The sequence below is a fragment of the Cibotium barometz genome, chromosome 58 (genome assembly GCF_041138505.1).
Source record: "Cibotium barometz isolate CiBa-2024 chromosome 58, ASM4113850v1, whole genome shotgun sequence".
NCBI classification, from domain to species: Eukaryota; Viridiplantae; Streptophyta; class Polypodiopsida; order Cyatheales; family Cibotiaceae; genus Cibotium; species Cibotium barometz.
In genome coordinates this window covers 2,503,191-2,520,842 of record NC_141103.1, presented here as the reverse complement: position 1 = coordinate 2,520,842, position 17,652 = coordinate 2,503,191, and the positions used below count along the sequence as shown (strand labels likewise).

At 45.0% G+C, this 17,652-nt stretch overlaps 1 protein-coding gene across 9 annotated transcripts in view; it reads left to right on the top strand.

The window, feature by feature from the left end:
* The window catches only part of LOC147605795 (uncharacterized), an 89,891-nt gene that overhangs the window by 58,666 nt on the left and 13,573 nt on the right, over positions 1 to 17,652 (top strand). Inside the window, exons 8-9 of one of the 9 annotated variants that reach the window (XM_086792522.1) lie at positions 5,298 to 5,405; positions 5,489 to 5,857. The exons of 1 other annotated variant lie outside the window; for it this stretch is intronic. In XM_086792522.1, the coding sequence (XP_086648648.1) occupies positions 5,298 to 5,405; positions 5,489 to 5,530 (150 nt within the window). In that variant the 3' untranslated portion in view covers positions 5,531 to 5,857. Of the gene's footprint in view, positions 1 to 3,956; positions 4,718 to 4,791; positions 5,267 to 5,297; positions 5,406 to 5,488; positions 5,858 to 6,945; positions 7,057 to 8,490; positions 8,762 to 10,976; positions 11,133 to 17,652 lie in introns of those variants that run through there. 7 more of the 9 variants (XM_086792527.1, XM_086792528.1, XM_086792525.1 and 4 more) reach the window with 7 other exon arrangements.

The window sequence follows — 17,652 nt, the reverse complement described above, 5'->3', positions numbered from 1 at the left end:
TCTCTTCTAGAAATCTAAAAGGAAATGCTGTGAAGAGGCCTTGAGACTACCAATGTGCTGCTATTGCCGGTGTGCCATCTATCTCGGGCATCCGGATCCTACGGCCTAGCCGCGCAGTACATGCAAAGAAGGGAGCATCCAGAGTCTCCTCCCAATCAATTGGATTATGCCAAGTCCACTCTCTGAGATCCCATTGAAGGCGCGTGAGAGGTTGGCACTTTCATATTCATAGCCGCCATAATCTCTCCCTGGCCACCTTGGCCGGTGTTGGATCAAAATGCCATTCCCGTGCCCGAAAACCAATCACCCTCACCCTCTGCAAGGTGCAGCCACTAAAATCCTTGAAGGGAAGCTCAGATCTCTCTAGTCTTCCATGGGATCCAATAGAGAAAGTGAGCAGACCACTGTCCTCATCTGCTTTGTGGACCGCCACTAGGATATCGTGTCTGGTAAACATGCCTAGCCACACTGGGGGAGTCGGGTCTAGGGGAGTCGTCGATGATGAGCCTATCTCTATCCTAGATTCTGTTAGGCCTCTCTCCTGCACCTCCTGGGGTAAGTGCCTGTGGGCGATCCAATCTCCAAGAGACCTAGCTGGTCCCATGCTCAAGGCACCCCAAGAAACGTGCGGTCGGGCCCCTAGCATGTGGCCACTGGGTAAACGGATCAGGGGATTCTAGATCAAAGGCTGCCAAAGCTGCTCCTTTGAGGCAACTGGAGAGGAGAGAGACGGGGAAACAAAGAGGGACGAGGGAAACGAAGAGGAGGGGAAAGAAAAAGGGGACCCGGGGGGGTGGGGGCAAAAAAGCGGACAAAGTGCGAAAAAAGGGGGGGGGGGTGATTGCGCAGAGAGGTGGGAGGGTAGAGTAGCAAACGGGGGCAGGGCAGGTAGTAGATTGAAGAGGGGGGGTGTAGTAGGCGAAGCCAGGTAAGGGGGGGGGGAAGCACGGGAGCTTGCGCACAATAGAACACCCCACTATTTGTTGATCTGAGCCCAAGTTGCTGCTGATTTCTATGGTGGCCATGGAATTGTTTAGCCATGCCGTAGAATTCGATGTGATAGCGAAAATTTGTCAATTCATTGAGGTTGAAGATGATGCTTTCTTGACTAGACCATTGGTTCTTCGGCATTATGAGTTTGAAGAAGGAGCATGTGGCCACTATTGGTGTTTCATGTACTTTGGCATAGTATAGAGGTTATTGAAATTCTGCATGGGAATGCACATCTATGTTGTGGTAGGTGCCATGTGTCCACCGTCAAAGTAAGGAAAGTTTTAGAAAAGACCGTTGCCATGCATTTAGCACGAGGACCACTTGCATTTGATTGGCATGAACATTGAGTCCATCCAAACTTCCCTTTATGTACTCTTTTTGAATCTCATAATTGTTTGAGAGATACGGCTTCGACCACCCACCACTTAGGTTGCACTCCCATATGATCTTTGGCTTTGTAGTACCATGGATTAGTATAATGCCAGTCGTCTACCTCTAGTGTGCTTGGGTCTCGGCCTTCCACGTCATATACATCTTTTTCAGTATTGGTTCAAGAAGCAAGATACGGACTACGGCCATATCAAAGGGGTTATCGAGAGTGTCAAGGAAGTTGCCATGGGGGATGAGTTCCCAAGAATGAGGAGGATATATTAGTTGTTGCTCATGGATGACGGTCAAGGGCAATGTCTAGTCCTTCCCATCATCCTCCTGTTAGCCATTTCTCCTCCTAGAAGTTATGGTGTGAACTAGTCTACTCATGGGCTCTTTTTACCATGGTTGGACATGGCTTTTTTCTCGTGTGAACACACTTATTGTGTGTTGGTCTTTTAGACCTAGACTATATTGTACTTTTTACTTTCACATTTTTTATTATCAAGTACAACTTTCTAGCATACTCTCACTCACGTTTTCTCTATTCGAGCTTTGTGTATGTTTGTTTGTGTTTGCAAAGCTTCCCCCATACCCAACTTTGGTATGAGAGCCGGCGAGCGCCTCGCCATCGCCCTACACTTGTTGTCCTTTCAGGTCTGCACAGACTTGCTCTGCTCTGCAGCCCGTACCGTCCGTACTAGATGCCGCTCTGTACCTGTCGCTCCGTACAAGGGCAATAGCTGCTGCTGTGCGCCTTCTTGCAGCTGTTTCCCTTGTTGCCTAGTGCCGCCTTGTAGTTGCCGTCGTACAACTTTGTTGTACCTGTAGCTGCTGCTGTGCTGCCATACTGCACCTACGCAACTGACCGTACCTGCTCCATACATTGTTGCTGTTCGTCCTCCAAAGCATACCTTCACACTGCAAGTTTGGGGCTTTTTGAAATTTTCAAAAATTTCAGCCCATACAGGTTACGCATGCAAAATTGTGGATTTTGGTAGATTCTGACTTGAAATTAAAACATTAGGCACTTTGTCTCTTAAAATTTGGGGCTTTTTGCATAATCTGCAAGATTTACACCCAAAATCACAGACTTTTCTTAGATTTGTGCCTATTTCACAAAGATTGACAAGTCTATGTAAGAAAATTTTGGGAGTTCTCTCAGATTTACAGGATTTAATGGTTTTTTGCCGATATTTGTACATTTTATGGGCATATATGCTATGAGTAGTGACACATGTGAACATGGGCTAACCAAGGGCACTTTTCTCGCTTTGGGTTTTTCCCCTTGGATATCTGGTGTGAAAGGACACCAACACTTTTATTGTATTTTGATATTATGGAGTTGACTCTCTAGCTCTACGCATTCCAATGCAGTCCATTGTGTGAGCATCAATCGCCATCCTCTGTGTACTTGCTTGTTGCCTGCTGGTTGTGTGTGTGTGTCTGTGTGGAACCCTAACCCTAATTTGTGCCAACAGTGGTATTAGAGCCTTGCTGCTCGCGTAGTTTCCTTCCGGCAACTGTGCGCGTTCCTTCCGACGACCGTGAAGCTCGCCATTCTGTCCGATTGTCAGCCTTGCTCCAGAGGTCGTCAACACCTCCTGTTCGCCGCCCGACCTCCCACTCTCCGCCTGCCTTCTGCCTCCACAAGGGGCAGCACTAGTGCCCAGGGCACCACCTCCGGTCAGCCAAGCAACGGTGCTAGCTCCATAGCGGGCGCAGCTCGGTGGAGATCAGCCACCTTTGGGGCTTACGTGGCACTTGGCAGAATTTGAGTATTTTGTGGTCACTTCTGTTCGGCGCCAGTTTTGACCAAAGAGGTGCCCTCATCACCGCCGTTGGTTTTGACCAGAAAGTTGCCGTTGCCGCCGGTTCCCCAAGAAAGTCATGTCGCTAGCGGCCAGTTCGCCGGGATTTATGTGCTCCCAGTTCGCCGTCGACTTCCTCGTTGCCCATTCGCCGCCCCCGCTCAAGTTCGCCTACGACTACTAGGCACGCTATTCCGTCCGGCGGCTCACTCCAGCGACTGGCCCGTTCCGCCTTGTGACCAGGCAACCTCTCATCGAGTCCCTCTCAACACCTGTACAAATACAGATCTGGTCAAGGCCGTATAGGTACTTAATTTTGGGTTCATTTCATGGGGCTTTTGTGAATTACTTGCGTCATTGCAAAATTTAGGTGCACGCAGTACTACACGGCAAGGTTTCTGAAGGGTTAAGTAAAAATTTGGGGATTTTTCAAAATTGGTGGTTAATTGCACAATTGTAGTTATAGGACACATACGAATTTTGGGCTTTCGTAAAATCAGTGCTTATCGCACAATTAAAGCTCATTGGTACACATTTTTTGGAGCTCTTGTGATTTATGTGCAATTGACACATAAAACAGCCCATTATTGCACAGAAATTTGAGGCTTTTCACATTGCAAGCCTTGTTTGCAAATTTATGCAGTGATTGTGCAAATTCAAACAGTGATTGTGTTGTTAGGACACTACAAACTTTATTTGCAGCCTTGTATTTAGGGAAAAACATTTGCACAGGGCCTTGTGGTTGCTTGGCATTGCACTCCAATGCTTTGGGATTGTCTGCAGGTGCTTTTTACAGCATACTTGGTTGCACGTGTTTGCATATCTCTTGGTAAAGAGATTTCAGCATTATGGTTGGAAATACAACCGATATATTCAGGGTTTTGTCCCAAGAGGACAAATTGGATGGTCATAACTACTCCCCGCCCAATCAGCCCTTAGGGGGAGGCCAAATGAATGCCCAACTCAAGGGAGGCACCGCAATGCCCACATTCAACTGCAGGGGCAGTTCATTCAGCACTCAGACAAGGCATATGGAAGTGCATGATTGACTGCAATTGTGTGCAGACATGAATAGTGCAAGGGCAGTCGGCGGGTGCATCATAATTGAAGTAGCCACGATGGCGTACAGGTTTGCAATTGCAAGCCAATGACTTGTGTAACAGAGGGCAGCCATATAGCCGGTGCTGATTGTGGGTTGTGTGCATTTGGATACAATTGGCATAAGGCTATTGATTGTGTGTGGTACTCCGAGTTAGGGTGCATGCATTGTGCTGTATGCACGATTGGCACTTACGGGGATTTATGAAGGAGATAATGCTCTCTTGTGATGTGCAGACCATTTGTGGGCTATTGTGATCTCTGTGTGTACAGCTTGTGTCATGTAAACCACAGCTTATGGGTGTGTGTGGGTACTCACAGTAGGTCACAACACAATTTTTAGCTACAATCATAATCGAACTCAAAATCAAGGCACAAGAAAAATTCAAAGATGTATGTGTCTGTAGTTCACACAAGTATCTACGGTTTGATGTGCATTGGCATAGGCAAAATCATTGTGTCTCGCGATGTTATCTTTGATGAATTTGCATCTTAGCCATTGCTTTCATGTCAAAAACAGCCATCAATTGGACCAGAAGATGTCTTTGATACATTGCTGCCTTTATTTGGGTCACATGCTGATGATGTAGAGCCCGCTTTGGCTTGTTTACAGCCATCACATAATGCTGAAATTCCTGAAATTGAGCCACCTACCACTACTCAAATTGGTCGTGAAACCTATTTCTCATGTTGATGCTTTGGAGGATGAGCATTGGGTTGCAGCTATGCGCTCGAAGTTGGACTCCTTTGAAAAGAACAATACTTGGGAGTTATGCGATTTGTCTACTCGCAAGCATGCTATTTGTTTATAAGCTTAAACATAAGCCTGATGGTTCTATTGATCGTCATAAGGCTCATTTGGTCGCCAAAGGTTATGCTCAGTGTGAGGAAATTGACTATGAGGAGACTTTTGCTCCTACTTCATGTATGCCTACCATTCGTAGTGTTGTTGCTTTGGCTGTACACAAGGGTTGGCATGTACATCAGTTGGATGTTAAGAGTGCTTTTCTTAATGGCGAGTTGTAGGAGGAAGTGTATATGTTTCTCAGCCTCCTGGCTTTGTTCGAGAAGGGGCAAAAAAGAACGTACGCATGTTACAGAAAGCACTTTATGGCCTTAAACAGGATCCTCGTGGTTGGTACCAAAAAATTCATGCATACTGGATTACTAATGATGGGTTCCGCAATAGTGCAACTAAGAGTACTCTATGTTTGCAGAGATGCGGACAATTTGTTGATTCTTATTTTTTATATGGATGACATGCTCATTACTGGTCTTGACAAGGACAAACTTTAAGCTTTCAAAGCTGAATTGCAGCGTGCTTTTAATGTCACAGATATGGGGCATTTACATTACTATTTGGGCATTCAATTTATACTTATTAAGGGGGGTATCCTGCTATTTGAGCGGAGATATATTGAGTAGCTCTTTGAGCGTTTTCAAATGACAAATTGTAAGCCTGTTTGTACTCGTATGGAACCAGGTTTAAAACTTTCACTTGAGGATGTTGGTGAGCCATTCGATGCCGCCACTTATCAGCAAGCTATGGGATGCCTTATGTATATATGCACTACCCGTTTGGGCGTTCAATTTGCTATTTCACAGTTGAGTAGATTCATGCACCTATTCGCACCGTGCAATATTTGTACGATATGAGTTCCCCACCCCCCCCCCCCCCCCGCCCCACCCACACACACACACACACACAAATGCTAAAAATAAAATAGAAATCTTTCTCAACGAAGATCCCAAATGCCCACAGTACTTCGCAAGTTTCGTGTCTTTAGTATTCCATATGGGGTTGCTAAGAGACCTAAAAAATCTAGCGAGGTAGACTGGTAGTGTACGCTTGATTGGTAGGGTGAGGAGAGAATCTTGCTACATCACTTGAAGATCCTTGGTATAGGTAGGCTAGACAGTTAGATCCTCAAGTTATGTACGAGGGAGAAGATTTGGACAGGGCCATTTTGATCTACATAGGAGTCCCTAAACCTATCACCCTAGATACACTGCCCGTGTTTGTGCAAGGACGGCCCCTTAGTCATAAACACTACACTGGGAAACCTTTGGTATCGCATTACACATGCAGGTTCTTTTTTGGAGACAATTGGGAGATCCAACCGGGAGAGACACATCTCCATGTTATGGTTCCTCAAGCACTGTGGACTCTCCCCCCCCCCCCCCCCCCCCAAACCTTCCCTCACATTCAAGCTTGAAGCTCCATAGTTTGTAAAGTGTTATAAAAAAACTGTATTTTATCGTATGGTATCCCAAAATTTCATATCGTACCAAAAATTTCCATACGGTATCGTATTTTCGTACCGTGATAACTATGCTTGGCCCTCAGCATTGGCAAGTATGTAAGCGTGTCTTTCGCTATCTTAAAGGCACCATTGACTTTGCGCTGTTTTATGGCAACTCGTCTACATTGTGCTTGATTGCTTTTATAGACAGTGACTAGGTAGGAGGAACTATTTTCTTCTTTGTGGTTCATGCATTTCATGGCTCAGCAAGAAGTAGCCTACTGTGGCCACTTGTAGCTATGAAGCTGAATACAGGGAAGTATTCATAGCTACTGTGGAATGTGTTTGGCTATGACATCTATTATCTGATCTTGGTATTAGACAATCGTCTTCTACCACCATTAACACTGACAGTCAGAGTGCTTTGGTAGTTGCTTGGAATCCCGTATTTCATGCTCTCACAAAGCATATCGAGGTACATTACCATTATGTCAAGGAGAGGCTCCATGCTAGAGCAATTGACTTGACGTATGTGCCTACACAGGCCAATGTGGCAGATGGATTTACAAAACCTCTTTCCAAAGACAAGTTTGATGCTTTTCGTAAAGCTTTAAAACTACAGCCAAGATAGTCTGCTACACCCTATTTACATTCACATCATTCACTTCAGAGGGGTTTGTTAGCCATTTCTCCTCATAGAAGTTCTGGTGTGAACTAGTCTACTCACGTGCACTTTTTTACCATGATTGGACATGGGTTTTTTTTCCATGTGAACACACTTATTGTGTGTTGGCGTTTTAGACCTAGACTATATTGTACTTGTACTTTCACATTTTTTATTATCATCAAGTACAACTTTCCAACATACACTCTCACTCATGTTTTCTTTGTTCAAGCTGTGTGTATGTGTGTTTGTGTGTTTGGAGAGCTTTCCCCATACCAAACACCTCCATGGGCTCTTCTCGTGGGGTTGGTTGTGGTGGTTCCTCATTGAGGTCACGTCCTTTATGGAACGGTCGATGACAGGGGGTTATAGATCTCGGTGATGAGATGGTTAAGGTGAGGGAGAAGTCCGAGCACGGTGGCGTTGAGGATGCTAGTGAAGTCGATTTGCCTAGTGGAAGATGAGGCTTGAGGGTTGGTGGAAGCTTGGGGGTGGGGGGGGGGGGGGGGGGGGTGGGGGTTTGGGGAGGGAAGGATGCAGCAGGTGGTGGGTTGCAAGGCGGTAGCATTCGCGAAGTGCCATCGTGGTTGCTCGTTGGTGGTGGGGGGGCGGCACCTTGGTTGCTTGGTGTCACCGAGGAAGACCGAGGAAGAGGGTGCATCAGCTTTGTTAGGCCGTGTGCCGCAGGGCTCTTTGGGTCTTTTTTCTTGCCTTGCTTCGGATCATCCTCCTTTGAATTTTCTTTGCCATCCTTATTGTTGCGAGAACCGTTTCTTGTGTCGCCCTTTGGGTCTTCATCCTTTGTAGGCTTGTCCTCATCATTCTTGTCGTCCAAGGAGTCATCTTCGGGCTTGTTACTCATGTAAAAGGCATAGGCCTTCTTGGGAGAGATCTTGTGGGTATGGCACATGGATGGTTTTGCTTTTGCCCTTTAATTTAATGCATCATTACATGGCACTTATTTTTGTCACATCTTCCATATTGAAAGTGGTCTTTTAATTCACTCGGACGAGTGTACTTTCTAGTAGATCATCAAACCTTCCATTCATGTTGATTTCTAGGGGTGAACATGTTTTTGTGAAAGATGAAGACAATTGGTAATTTATGCTGATGATGCTATTTGTTTTACATGTAATATGTGGAGTCATACCTCACCAATTTGACTTTGTAGTCCATATTTTCCCCGTTTCCTTTTCCCACTCCTTCTAATCCCCCCCCCCCCTGCTTAGCCCATATTCCGCTTTTACCCCGCGCCCCGCGCGGGGCGCTAGCCCCTTATTTCCAACTAAAATGCAAAAATTTGGGTTGACAGGAAATTGGGAAATATGGCTTGACAGCTTTAATGAGCTCTATTGCTAGTGTCAACTCAAGTTGATCTTTCTTCATCCTTGCTGGTGTAAGAATCCCCTTGAGAGGAGCCATGTGTTAGTAGTAAGTTGATCAAGTTTCTAAAGTGGATTATTCTCTACTAAACAATTCTCAAATAAGCGGTATGGAAAGGCAATGTTGTTAATGATTGTCTTGTAGCCATCTTTTTGAAATCATTCACTTCTTTTAAGTACATAAGTAGTAAGTATCGCATACATTGGTCTGTGGGAATATCTACCTTAACTTGATTTTTGCAACATTAGTTTGACATCTGCCAAAAAATTGTAGTTGGAAACTCAATTCAAATACTTAACACATACAACTAAGCTGAAGCAGTCAAAAGTATTTCAAAAATTGTTATGAATGTTTATCATGTGAAATATAAAGAGATTTTTCATTCTTTTATGTTGCCTATCAACCAGCAAATTGTTTCCTTGCTCTTTCATGTGTCTCCTTTGCACATTGTTAGTGATAATGACATGCCCTCTTTCCTTAATTCCTTTAGCATGTGTGGTAGCACCATCAAAGAATAAAAGCAATTGGTTTCACTAATGAAAATCACATTTAAAACTGTGTATTTTTACTCATTCTTGTGTACATGTATCTTCGAAATTCCCTCTCCTCTTGAACATGCATGTGCCTCATTCTTAAAAATGCTCTCGGTCACTCTCTCGCTTTTGGTCTCGTAGGCCCTATGGGTCTTTTGAAGATGATAAGATGATTAATATATATATCTCTCTCTCTCTCTTCCCCGCCTCCAAAGATGGGTATCGAGTTCTGTAGACATCTTGCACATGAGGGAAGATAGCTCTTGTTACTCCCACATCAGCATTAAGTTTAACGTACATGGGCTTCACATGGACCATTTCTTTGCCTTTGAGTATAGTTTAGACACCACGTAGAGCTATCACACCAGCAGATCAACCTTATCATCTGCTTAGACCTTATTCGACTGACATAAATCAGACATGGTTTACCCCACAGTTGCTCTCCACCAAACTCCAATTCTATTGAGAGTAGACACCACGTAGAGCTATCACACCAGCAGATCAACCTTATCATCTGCTTAGACCTTATTCGACTGACATAAATCAGACATGGTTTACCCCACAGTTGCTCTCCACCAAACTCCAATTCTATTGAGAGTAGACACCACGTAGAGCTATCACACCAGCAGATCAACCTTATCATCTGCTTAGACCTTATTCGACTGACATAAATCAGACATGGTTTACCCCACAGTTGCTCTCCACCAAACTCCAATTCTATTGAGAGTAGAGCTAGATGCCCACGACTCTCGACAAGATTGTTTCTCTCCTCCCACTAGCTCAAGTTAGAGACAATGAGCGCCACCACCTCCGGTCACCACCTCGAGCGGAGGACATTTCCTTTGCCTGCATATATACTATTATGGTAGAAGAGGATGCCATACTATATGTTTCATTGGTCTCAGTGACATCGATATTCATTGTATTTACCTAATATCATATTTTGTCACGTTGTGTCCATGGTTATGATCTCTAGTTCACATATTGAATTTTGTAACACTTCTTTGGGTCTTTAGTAGATGTTGATAATAAATCTCTTTCTCTAGCTTTGAGTGTGTGACTTGGGGGCTTGCCAAAGTGCTGGAAGGAGGGTCAATGCTTCAAGAACATTGAGGAGCTAAGGAAATTAGCAAAAAAGCTAACGTGGAACATGGATGCATTGGAGATAATTACAAAAATAGTCCTAAAACATACTGTCCTCATATTTAATACATGAGGAGATAGGTTGTAGTTTCTTGTCAATCTGTGTTCGTTGAGAGGTACAAAATTGGGAATAAGAAAGGGTCTCAAATGTCAACAATTGAAACAAAAGGCTACTGAACTGTAAGGAGTTTAGAATACGAAAAAAGAATAAGAATTAGTCGATAACAACACAAAGGATGCATGGTCATCTAAGACTTTAAACCACATATGTCCAGTTTCTATAGCCCTAGGCTTCTTTTCATTTTTTGCAAGTTGTATTGGTTTTGTTTGACTTGAGTTTAGTCCATATTTGATGCATTGGTTTCATAAGCTCGGTAAGACTATATGTATCCTTATTTGGGCTTTAAAAACATCTTCATTCTCTCTCTCTCTCTCTCTCTCTCTCTCTCTCTCTCAGCTCTAATTGTTTTTTTCTTTTGTACCATGATGAGATTACATTGACACTATTGTATCACTTTTGGTGTCATAGACGACTCGGTTTTTTTGAAGACGACTCGGTTTTTTGAAGACGTTTAATATAATTTTATTTCTTTCTCTTAGGTTTTCTTGTTGTTTGACTTCATCTTATCATCATCATGCAATGAGAATTCCCTTATGGTTTATCGTTTTTGAAAACTTCCACTCAATTATGCTAAGCCCCTAGGCCCCTTAAGGTTTTTCCTATTGGCAAAATGGATAGGCAAGGAGCAATTTTCTTCACAGACGTCTGTGCTGCTTCGTAGAAGAAGTCGTCAAAACACCAACATGAGGTAATGAAAGAAAGGTGCATTGGCTCTGAAAGACGAGCCAGTACAAGAATCAAGTGCAGAGTCTAGGTCAACTTAGTGATAGGTGAAGAAGGGAGAATGGTAATCATTACACAATCAATTTACAGGTTTTAAGGGCACCACCTTTTACGTAGCAAACATTCACAGGTCAATTGGAAAGGAGCAAAGCTAGGGTCAAAATGGGTAGTGTTTTGATAGGGATGAATTTTTGTTCTTTAAGCTAGGAAACAAAAAAAATAAGCAAAGATACTTCTTGATGTTGTGTTGGTACAAGGCTTGAAACATATCATAGGTGATTAACTTGTTTTTTTTTCTCTTGTTCTTGATTAAAAGAAGGGACAACCATTGTGTGTGGGAAACATAGACCATCAATTAGGTTATGCACAATGGCCTTGCAGTTGTCATGTCTTACACGAGACTACAAAAATGATGTTTCATAGGTAATTCAAAGTTTAAAGGGCACTGTCCTTTGAATAACAAAAGGGCTCACCCTTGCATAACTCAAGCCAAAAGGAGTGGAGCTACATAACATCAAACCATCTCACAAGACTAGGGAAATGGAATAGTGTTCTAGGACCAACAAGTCTTTATTGTGCGAGCTTCAAAATGCGATAGTGGGGGGACCCATAAACATTCTTTTCCTCCAGGAGCATCATCTCTCAGAGGGGCCCACCGCAGATGCGGGGAGATTCTTCCAGGCAGGAGTCACACTTTCTAATCCCCATCCTTCGGCCCCTCAGGGACGCAGGGAGGGGTGTGTATATCTATCATTGAGCAGCCGCTACCAGCAGTGACTGGCTCAGGAGTCATTGTCTTGGGGCATGCATAGTGGATCACCTTTACTATTGGAGAGGATAGCGTTGACTTCCTCAACATTTATGCTCCAAACGCTACTGCAGGTAGAGCCCTCTTTTGGAGCTCAGTACGGTAGGCCCTCCCTCAGGTTGACTTTTGGTGCTTGGGCGGTGACTTCAACATGATACAGGTAGCAGGGGATAGACTTGGAGGTGGCACGGCCACAGTTTTAGGAGCAAAGTACTCAACCTAGGAGGAGATGATTCTTGCAATCAGGGGATATGACCCTTGGCATCTTCCAGAGTTTGGGTGTAGCCCTGGGAGGCTTTTGCCTCTCGAGATCGGATAGGAGGAGTACCGGCCCCAACCTCTCTAGACTAGACAGGTTTTATGTTGATGAGTGGTGTTGCAGTCGAGTGCAGGAGAGGTAGCCCAGAGCCGATTAGAGGGTTTTCGGGAGTAGCAGAGGAGTTTGAGGAGTCGTCTTGCCTCTTTACATCGGCTTCAAGAGAGATCCCCGGATAGTCAGTGGATTGAGAGTCAGCTTGCTGTGCCGCTCGCATGGAGATTAGATCCATAGAGGAGAGGAGGGTGGAGTACAGGTATCATGCCAGGATCTCTTTCTAGACTCAAGCAGGCGATAGAGTCACAGGGGATTTCTTTGAGACAGACGGTATTCGCAGGTTGCGTGGCCAAGATGGAGCTATTGTTTCAGATCCCTCCCAGGTGAGAGCCATCACCACGGACTTTTTTGATCCCTCCTACTTGGTGCCCAACGTCTCCATAGGTGGTGGATGCGTGTGAGAGGGTATGGCGGCGAGGCGGTTCCCCCTTCTCTTTGGTCATTCTTATTGACACCATTTACTCTGCTGAGAGGAGTTAGCAGAGTCATTGACGGCACTTCCCAGGGGAAAATCCCTGGGGGCGGACGGGCTTCCAGTGTCCTTTCTTCGCCATTGGGACCTCATGGAAGGTGGCCTTCGAGCTACCTTCATGAGATTCGGGCGGGTGCTCAACCTACCCAAAAACAACACGACTTGTGCCAGTTGATCTGTGCTCCTGATGTGCGGCATAAAACCTTGATCGCCTTTGCAAATCTCTATAGATTCCCAACATCTCCTACAAGGAGAGCTGTTGTGTTATCTGTAAACTATGAGTCCAACAACTCCACCTACGTGCGGAGGGGAAGACGCAATCCCTGAAGCCCAATCTCCTGGGCGAAGAGAAAACTACTCATGGCCTCGGCGACGAATAGGAAGAGGTAAGGTGCCAAAGGACAACCCTATCTAACCGAGTGGGAGAGGGGGGATCAATCGCCATGGGCTCCCTGAATGAGAAGCTGGCTGTCCTGAGACTCCACGAATCCACTCCATGGAAAATCCCATTTGGCTCATAGTGCCCTCCAAAAAGCTCCGATCCACCCTATCATAAGCTTTCTAAAAGCGTAGGAGTAGCACAATGAGGTCCTGCTACCACAACTTGGCTGAAGTTGTCGCCTCCCAAAAGGTAAAGATGTTGTCCAGGATGCTCCGATCCTGAACAAAGCCGATCTGAGTGTCGTGGATCAAGTCTGGGAGAAAAGACTGAAGTCTCCTGGTGATGGCCTTGGCCAAGATCTTATAGGCTGTTCCTAGAAGAGTGATGGGTTTCCACTATTGGATCTCCAATCTCTCACTACCCTCCTTGGGAATCAAGTGAATCAAGCCCTCTGAGAGCCTCTCTGGCATTGGCGACAAGTTAAGGATTTCCAGTGGATCCCGAGGGGCACACCAGTTAGATATCTTGGTTTCCAGGTTGGCATTGATATCTCTCCCGAGTAGCAGCTCTCCCTGCTTCTTCTGAGTATTCGGAAGAAGCTTCTATATTGGAGCTCAGGGAGGCTCTCCCTCTAGTAGGCAGGGTGGTGGTGGGTGAACTAGGTACTTCTTGCCACCATGTGGTACATCACTTTGTGCTAGGCCTTTTCTTCGGCATGTATTGGCTAGGTACAACGATTGATTCGGAACTTCGTATGGGCCGAAAGTGATGGGAGGCCAGCTAGGGCCAAGGTGGCATGGAGAGTGATGATTTAGCCACGTCGTAGAGGGGGGCTAGGCCTCATCGACCCAGCTATTCAGAGCCGCGCTTCGCTGGGCAAGCTAATTGTTAGAGGCCTCCTTCTCGGTGCTGAGCCTTGGAATGATTTCCTATCGGCCCGGATTTCAGCCCGCACTCTAAATTTTGGGGGCCCTTGGCCGTAGAGTACCAGATGGATCTTCAAAGAGATGCGTGCCCGTGTGGCTTTTGAGGACAGATTTGCAGCTAGTTTGCTTCGTGCTTGGGAGCGCCTTAGGCCTGCCCTTAGACAGATAGCTCCAGTTGTCTCAGAGGGCGGGTTCGGTAGCCTTTGGTTTGGAACCCCCTGATCCGTTTACCCAGTGGCCACATGCTAGGGACCCGACCACATGTTTCTTGGGACTTCTTAAGCATGGGACCAGCTAGGTCTCTTGGTGATTGGATCGCCCACCACACAGGCAGTTACCCCCAAAGGTGCAAGAGAGAGGTCTAACAGGGATCTAGGGTAGAGATAGGCTCAGCATCGACATCAACTAAGCTATCCATCAGGAGTGGCTGACTCCCCTAGACCTGATCCCCCCAGTGTGGCTAGGCGTGTTTACCAAACACGATATCCTCGTGGCAGTCCACGGAGCAAATGAGGACAGTGGTCTGCTCACTTTCTCTATTGGATCCCATGGCAGACTCTAGAGATTTGAGCTTCCCTTGGAGGATTTTAGTGGCTGCACCTTGTAGAGGGATAGGGTGATTGGTTTTCGCACACGGGAATGGCATATTGATCCAACACCGGCCAAGGAGAGATAAAGGCGGTTATGGATATGGGAGTGCCGACCTCTCTTGCGCCCTTAGTGCGATCCGAGAGAGTGGACTTGGCCTGTTCCAGCGGATCGGGAGGAGACTCTGGATGCCCCCTTCTTTGCATGTACTCTGCGGCTAGGCCGCAAGATCCATATGCCTGAGATAGATGGCACATCGGCTGTGCGCTTTTGCCGCACAGGTCATAGCTGAGGACTTGCCAAACACCGTATGCGAACCACGAATGGCTGCAAGCATACAACCAGGAAAGCAAGCTCAAACAGAATGCAAAGGTGTGTCACTCACCGCTCAAAGCGCCACCGTGAAGGATTCCCGCGTCGCAGCAGTGGAGGAGGAGCCGTCGTCGCCGGTCTACCGCCTCGCCGCTGCCGTGCCGCTACACAGTGCTCGATCGCTCTCTCACTCTCTCTCTCTCTCTCTCTCTCTCTCTCTCTCTCTCTCTCGCACACACGCAGGAGAAGGAAACCAAGAGGATAAGGCAAGAGCACTCTTGTATTCAACACATGAGAATGAGAGTTTTAGGGTTACATTTGACTCTTATAGGTGACTTGGCCGTTCACACATGGGCGTCCATACATGGCCGGTCGATCCTAACCCTTACCCTGCTGATATTCAAGGTGCGCCTCTCATCGGCGATCACCCAATCCCTTTATCCTTAACATATGGTGCCGACAAGCCCGGCCCATGACTCAGAATATTAAATTAATGACGTAAAACATAGTACGTCTCAATGTCCGTCATAGGTTAACATGCCCCCTTTCTGATGTAGATTCCGTTCTCGGAAGCTATGGTATGGTGAACTCGATAGGGTTGTTGTGGTAGACCGTCTGCAAAACAGGGAAGTAGAGTGAAAGTATGTTGGAATTCAAAAGATATAAAGTGTATAAATTCAAGCATGTTAGACCACAATGGATGTTGCTATGAGAACTTAGTTTAAGAGGTCACATGAATGAGCTAGTGTAGCAAATTAACAGGAGTTTAAAATTATTGAAAGTAAATCAAGAGTTAGCAAGGTATCAAAGGTTAATCAAGGTTTATAACTGACCTAAGTCAAGAAAAATAACCAAGCTTAATAAATAAACAGATGACCACACTGTGTCTACTCTAAGAACAAGTTAATACCGCGAGCCTAGGGACACAAGAAACATCAGAGTTACAGGAGCCTTTTGCCTTTATTTTTTTATGCACGTGATAATTTTTACACACAATGGCGACCTTCCTAAGGCAAAACTAACATCGATCCTGGTACCATGTTTAACACAAGACATTATCCAGGAATCTATTAGTTCACCTTAGGCAAGGCTACCCCCTACCAACCAAGGCATCGGTCTGGAGTAGAATACTCCTCGCCTACCAAGTATCAATAAGGCGATACGCCAACATTAAAGCACATCATAGACTTGTATTGCCATTTATTGTAGGCTTTTTTTTTAAATTTATTTCTTTTGATCTTCGCTCCTGAACTATAATTTGTCTTGCATCCTTTCGACAAAGGGGTAAAAGCTATGTCCTAGAGGTCAACACACACATGGCCAGGTGTCAAACATTAAGATGGTTTGACCCTAGACCTAAGACAATCGTATTCCAAGGTTAACTAAAGATGTCATGCTGCCTAGGAATATATCCAATAAAGTTAAGCTCATTAATGATTTACACTAGCACGTCAAGCAACTTCAAAAACTAAGTAGTACATTGACAATTTTCATGTGGTCAGGCATTATAGTTCATGCAATTAATTGAACAGTAAAAACGAAAGAGAGTGGGTATGGAAGAATTACGCTTGTATTTTGGAGATCTCCTTGATTCGATGAGAAAAATGCCTGCAATTTGATGAGATATTTATGTATGAGCGTTGCGGCTATCTCAGGACTTGAAAGCGAACCCATCTCAAACTTTTCCACCTGTACAATCAACTAACAAGCACTATACCTCGAGAGGCACATCAGTGTGAAAAATTAAAGACTCGTTTAAGGAATCCAAACTAAAAAAACTTGAAAACACTAACCTACCTACCAGTCACCACACTACTATTGAGGATACGGTAACAGGATGTTGTAGAGTCTTGGCTCTAGCCCTAAGGCTAAGCCTCTAGTCGCATCATCCAAATAAATAAAGTCAACCTCAATAGTGCCATGAGTTTCATCCGTCCATTCATCATTGTCAGATATTTCCTTTTCATTTTCCCATCCACATAAACTCATCAAGAATGTAACCATGCGAGGATAGTCATCTTGTGGAAAAGGAAAGCATTGGGCTATCGGGGATATGTCCTCTACGGAGTAGGAGTCAGTCATGGTCAATAGGCGAATTAGCCATTCTAATTCCTTAACATTTTCCTCTCTGGCTAGTACATCTATATGATCCCATTCAGTTTCAATTACAGGATAGCATATGTAAAATATATGAGAAAGGTACAGATGATACCTCTCACCAAAGGTGGGAGTGGATGAAGTGTATGATGATCGTGCATTTGCCATATCTGCAAACACAGATATAGCATCAGTAGGTTTATGAGACAGGTCAATCTAGTTCCTGATTGTATATGGATATTTCTCCTCTTTTTGTGCTCTTGCTCTTTTTACTATTTTTTGTTTTTCTTTTCTTTTCTTTTTTTTATGTATGAAGCTATATATATACATCTCCTTGAATTTGGCAATTACATGGTCAGGGGAGAAGGTAAGGGAGGAAGCATTAGAATGTCGAGCGTGAGTACATGCTCCCCCTTTCCTTGCGCAGATCATATTTTTTGCAATGATGTTGCAGCCTCTTGGAACCAATTTGTCCAGCGGGTCATAGGTTGTGATGTGGGCAGATAGCTTTTTATGACCCTTATGGCCACATCCAATTGCAGAGATGTTAGTGTATGCTCCTATTGACGAATGGAGGAAATGGTTTCCGATGATACTATTACAAGGAGAGACG